The sequence below is a fragment of the Egretta garzetta genome, unplaced genomic scaffold (genome assembly GCF_000687185.1).
Source record: "Egretta garzetta isolate BGI_Z169 unplaced genomic scaffold, ASM68718v1 scaffold397, whole genome shotgun sequence".
Lineage (NCBI taxonomy): Eukaryota > Metazoa > Chordata > Aves > Pelecaniformes > Ardeidae > Egretta > Egretta garzetta.
The window spans coordinates 5,474,227-5,480,226 of record NW_009260493.1 but is presented as its reverse complement, the minus strand read 5'-3'; the positions used below and the strand labels follow the sequence as shown (position 1 = coordinate 5,480,226).

General features: G+C 43.9%; 1 protein-coding gene across 3 annotated transcripts in view; it reads right to left on the bottom strand.

The window, feature by feature from the left end:
• Positions 1–3,024: 3,024 nt before the first annotated feature.
• Positions 3,025–6,000, bottom strand: part of TXLNB (taxilin beta) — a 32,628-nt gene continuing 29,652 nt past the window's right edge. Inside the window, exons 8-10 of one of the 3 annotated variants that reach the window (XM_035899851.1) lie at positions 5,068–5,163; positions 3,364–3,969; positions 3,025–3,213 (exon numbers count right to left, since the gene is read on the bottom strand). In XM_035899851.1, the coding sequence (XP_035755744.1) occupies positions 3,025–3,213; positions 3,364–3,969; positions 5,068–5,163 (891 nt within the window). Of the gene's footprint in view, positions 3,970–5,067; positions 5,164–6,000 lie in introns of all 3 variants that reach the window. The other 2 variants (XM_035899850.1, XM_035899852.1) reach the window with 2 other exon arrangements.

The window sequence follows — 6,000 nt, the reverse complement described above, 5'->3', positions numbered from 1 at the left end:
TCTCCCACCTCTTGCAAACACATGAGGCCAAATCCTGGACCTAAAGGCTGGGAGAATCGCTCTCCTGTGCTTTCAGTGTTGTATGTATGCACCGAGAATGAGGGGGTAACTACTGGGATAAAATGCAGCTGGTAGATGGTATGGAAGAAGAGAAGCAACAGGTACGTGGGTAGAAACTCACAGAGTAATGGGAATTGCAAGTATATGAGTGCAATTTTAGATGCAAGAACTAAAAGGGTGCAAATGAGGAAGGCGGAATAGAGTGGGAGTGATTTTTCCAGAAGGTTGTGTAATTATTCATGAGGGATGATGCTGTAAGAATCGACCATGACTATGTAGGAACTTTTTATCTGTAGGATCCTTGTCTCCCTGCTTGCTGAAGTTGGAAGGTATGAGGCAACAATTACATAATTAAAGATGCGACTGTAATGATTATGCAAAATGGAACCAAGTTAAAGTTTCAAGGCCATGTTGATCATTATTATTATGTAATTGAGTATCTGAACGTATAAGAAAACTTCAACAATTAAAGGCATTCCAGGGGCTTACTTAAATAAAAAGAAGTTGGTTTCATGCAGGCAATTAGTAAAATGACAACAGAGTCAAACAAGACCAAGAAAAGAAAAAAAAAATTAACAGGTATATAAATTGTGTTAATTTTAAAAGTCACCCTAACAACAAACAAAACTTGTAATGGAAACTAGATTTCTACAGAGTCAGGTCAATGGCAACTGAAAAAAGTAAATCAGGCGAGTATAACTTTTTATCTTAGGATAAGGATTTGTTATAGGTTAATATTTTCACAGGCACATAAGTGGCTTGGTTTTCAGAGATGGCCATTCGCTTAGGGCTTTGAATCTGAATGTTTGATGGGATTCATTTTTCCTAATTTAGACACCCAGTAATAGACATTTTAAATTTAAGCTAGTTGTCTTAGGCTGGCTCTAGAGTCAGTGAAGAGAAATGGCATCTTCAGAGTGAAAGTAATTTCTTCCATCTTGGATGCCAGTCTTACCATGAGACGACTTGCCCTCAGAAGATGCCTGTTCTTCTCCACTGCTTATAAAAGGAGCTTAAGGTAACTAAGACTTGAGTGATCTGCTTTCAGGTGATTAAAGACATGAAATAAATCCCATCAGTCTTGGTGTGTAACGTAAGGCATCCACATTTGAAAACTGTAGCCATAATAGCTACTCAAAAGGCCATATCAAAACAAACTTTTGCAAATCACACCCTATATATCCCAATGGTTAGCTCTTGAAAAGGTTGGACCAAGCAGTGCAGACAGAGACATAGGCAGCCAGGGTGCAGACCACGTTGGCAGCAAGCAAAGAGTCAAACCCCGCTTTTGGAGGGTGACATGCCAGAAGGACTCTGTGACCACAATATCCCAAGGTCTGCCAAAGGTGGCCTGTTTTCTCTTGGTTCACCTGTATTTCAACTTTGGGTTGAATGAGTCACTTTGTCTTCAAGGGCTTCTTGGGATTTGTCTATGAACATGAGTTTGTTTGATTGTTACATTTCCCTTCCCAGACTCCGGACATCTTGTTTAATTGCCCTTTTCAAATTCTTAAGCTATCCAGCTCAGACTCCAAAAGGCCTGCATTGAATTTGGAGGAAGGGGATGAGAAACAAGAAATGTGCCAACAGGATTTTTTTTCACCTTCTTCCAAAAAAAACTTCTTACTCTCCTTGCTTGAGGCCGTACAGCTGTCTGGGTAGGTACCCTCTCTTGCCCCCATCCTTCTTTATCCTTGTTCTTGGTGCCAGAGTCAACCTGTTTCTGACAAGGTGGCTACATTATTAAGCAGTGGTGTGTTGGCAGGTAGATGGGAAGAAGGAGTCAGTTAGACAAGAGAGGGGATGAGGATGTAGGCAGTCCCTGAAGGTGTCTGTGAGAGGGATTCTTGCTTTCCTGGTACCTGTTTGCTTCTGGGCTGTTTACTTGTGCTCTCCTTCAGTGAACAGGGTGACAGGCAAGTGTGGTCGCCCTTCTCCTGGGAGCATCAGCACGTGCAGCAGTGCCAGGAGGAAGCTGTAGTGAAGAGGTTCATATGGCTGTGACTGGGAGAGATGGGACGATCTGGAAGCACGATCTCAGGGGTATCTTCTGGAATACACCCTGGTACCTTCTAGTGCAGCTCCACTCTCCTTTCTGCTCCTGGCCTAGAAGCCAGCATCTGCAACCAACTTCTGAACTTCTGACCTCATTTGTGAACTGGGAACAGCCATAACCCCCTTTGTTGGGCTCATGATCCCAAATAGTATGACAAACTAGCAGGTTTCTGTTGGATGCAGAAAGAGAGTTGTGACCCCTACCTTGGGAATTGCCAGCAGTTTGGAAGTTTCTGTTGTTTTCAAGTCATTGTAGTTCTGTTGAAAACAAAATCTCTTTTAGAGCACTAAGCAGAAAAGACCAATTCAAGGTAAGGCTAAGAGCCTGTGGGTGTTGAGGCCACATAGTGCTGAGTGGTAGTTTACTTGTACAAAAATTCACCTTTTCTTATTGCACCTCTCCTTGAATATGGCTGACCACACTGATGGTTTCACTATTTGACTTTATAATTACAGATTCCTTTCACCTCATTTCTTAAAATGACCATGTGTCCAAGTAGGCCATCTTTTATGCAACATCATAAAAAACAGATACAATTAATTATGAGACTTTAAACATATGTATGTGAATTGCGATGATTTTTGAAACATGAAACTTCAACACTTTAAAATTATTTTGCTGAGTGAGATGACTTATTATGCCTGGGAAAAAAGCTCCTGCAATTTTATTGTATTTTCCTGTCATTAAGAAAATACTATGCTTCAAGCAGATGAAGGACAGCAAAATTTGCAGACCCGTCATTACTGGATAGTGGTAGCAAAGGGAAGAGCATTACGTTTGCCTGTAGATATGTGAGTGTGTTTTAGCAACCACCTTTTGTTTCTTTAAAAAAAAAAAAAAGGGCATCAATTTAGAGGACAAAGTAGACCTGTGGTTTGTAGAAGACAAACCTGGACACACCAGTGTCTTCAATCCACTGCTTCCATGTCTGTGTCCCCTGTTTGCTCCGCAGACTGACCTTGGACAGCCCACTCCACTGCGTCATCCACACATTTTGCAGCTTTTGGTGCACTTTTGGTGGGTACTGGCATATTCCCAAGGGGAATGGGCACGTTTTGTATGGGTGTGGGCACGTTTTCAGGGGTTGCTGGCATGTTGCTTTCAATGGGTTTTGGTGTATTCCCAGTGGGTACTGGCATGCTCTCAGGAGGTATTGGTGCACTTTCTGTGGGTGTTGGCACCCTTTCTGGGAGCATGGGCACTCTTTCGGTGGGCTTTGGCACGTTCTCGGTGGGTGTTGTCTTATTTTCAGTGGGCACTGGTGGGCTCCCAGTGGGTACTGGCACATTCTCAGGAGGTATTGGTGCACTTTCTGTAGGTGTTGGCACCCTTTCTGGGAGCACAAGCATGCTTTCGGTGGGCTTTGGCACGTTCTCGGTGGGCATTGTCATATTTTCAGTGGGTGCTGGCATGTGTTCAGTGGGCATTGGTGTGCTCGTGCTGGGCTGCTCGCAGCGATTCCCAGCCTCTGACCGTGGCGTGAGAGGAGAGGGGAGCTCTGGCACCAGGACAGTGTTACACGTTTGGGCGCCAAAGGTCTCTAGATCGCTGCTGTTGCTTGGGAGGGAGTCCTCTGCCTTGTGGGACACTCTGAAAGCTTCAGCCAGCTCCTTCAGCATGTTCTTGTCAGTACTGCGCAGCTCAATACTCTCCTGCTTGGAGGAGGAAGAGCTTGTATCAGCATCGTCGTCCTCTTCTTCTAAGATGCCGTTTCCATTCACCTCTTCAGGGATCTGTGCTTGCTTTATTTTTTTGTACAATTCATTCCTCTCTTCCTGCAGAGCCCGGCAAAGGTTCTCTAGCCTCTGGATTTTCAGCACGAAGCATTCATATTCCTTGGACCTCATGGCTTTCTGTGGTCAAAGACAGCAGACAAAGGTGAGGACTGAGTTTGGCTGCATGCAATTCGTTGGTGGAACTGGCAATTAGGAAACAATTTGAGACCTAGGCGGCCCTCATAGGACTCTGCCAGGTAGCTGGCTTTCGCCAACCACTCTGCAATAACTATGGTCCTCTGTACTGAAGCTTCAGGAACCCCTGTTACTGTAGTGTATTAGCATTCTCCATACAGATTCAGATCAATTTCACTCAAAAATATGTGCAGGAATACCTGTGGCTGATCTGTAGAGATGGAAAAGCATAGTGGATGTCCATACAGATAAGCATCCAAAAGCCTACCTGGACTTCTGGTGGGCGTGGTTGTGAATTTGGGGGGAAACAAGCTGTATTACATTTTTTGTTTATTTTGCTTCTAGGTTCTGTGAGAGCAGCCTGAATTGAAACATTTTCTTGCTTCTACACCCAGTGAGGAAACAAGAGATACAGAAACCTGTAGAAATAGCAATAGCACAGAGCTGCAAAGCTAGCCAGAAAGACCTGGTCCAAGTTCAGTGTGAGTTTGGGATAAAACTTCAGGCAGCCTCTTATCTTACTTGAACGAGTTCCAACATGCTTATGAATTTCCTCTGCAATGCCCCTGTGACAGCATGTTTGAAAGTGTGGTGAGCCACCGTACTTGCTTTTGGCTCCTAGAGTTTGCCTACACAGGAAGTTAACGAAAGGCATGAATTTAAAGTTCGTTAGCTAGAGCACATTAATTCCCTGGGTGGATGCTCTTATGCAGAAAGAAAGTAGCGTGAAGTGAACTAATGCCAATTTGCTTCTATGTGAGAGCATTAACAATCACACATTTTTAGAGCACTTAAAATTCACAGTTACATAATCCAGTTTCTCGTGGACGTAATGAACGTCTCTGCACAATCTAAAAGCCCCAGCAGTTGGGATTTTTGTCTTTTTTTAAGACATATAATTATCAAGATAGCCGAAAAAAAGACCCTGGGATTCAAGAACAAATTTTTCATTGACTTTTGGTGGTTTCAGGTCATCTCATCTCCTCGTTAAAGCATTATGTGGGGGAAGAGGTGCATCCTGAGAAGAAAAAGACCACTCACCTCTTCAATCATGTCCAGTAATGCTCTGTTACAATTCTCAAACCTGGATTTCCATGTAGCAGTATCCTTTTCCAACTTCTTCATTTTCTTTGTCATCTATAGAAGCAGGAGGAAAAGCTGAATCACAACAGGAATTACATGCTGCAGATTAAATTAGGGCAGCCCTTTTATTTAGGTCTTTGGCTGTACTCATAATGCTGCTACCAGCAGCTGTAGTGGCTGTGCTAAGTAATAATTTATGTTAAGGGATGGATTTAGTTTTAAGTAGCTGCCCTGTAACTTTCAGCCTCTGGTCTGTAGTCCTAAAGTAGGACCAGTTGATTATGTGTGCAAAAGTATAGCCAGCTCCCAGAGTACAAACTACCACAAAAACAAAAGGCAGAGAAAAGGTGACATTATTCTGCTTGTCTCTTTGCAAAGACCGCAGTGTTGTATTGCTGGGAAGTTAAAGAAGGGCTTGTATCTTCTGAGCCAGCACTGTCAGGGAAGTTCCCTCTGCAGTAGTCACCTCTACACACCTCCAACACACACTTCTAGCTATAGAGCACCGTCTTTCCCTTTGGTTTTCTGCAGGCTGAACTCTGTGGAGATCATTAGAGGTTGCCTGGGTGAGGGCACCAGGATTTTGGGCCCTGGTGGCAGAGCAGAACACTGTTTATTATGAAAGTGGATGTGTTTGGGTTTTGATTTCCATTTGTTACAGGAAATAAGTACAGCAGCTGCAAGGAAACAGCCACTTGGGCTTAATGGTGGGAAGGTGTTGGTGGGCTTCAGCTCTGCCCACACGCTCCAGTGGGAAGACGTGTACCTCGTGTCAACTTTTCTGTACCAGGATCAGGTTCTGTGCACTCCTGGAGATGTAGGCTGACAAATGCATCTCCAAACTCCCCTTTTGGTATCTCTGAGGGGTCTGTGCCCAACCACCATATTATG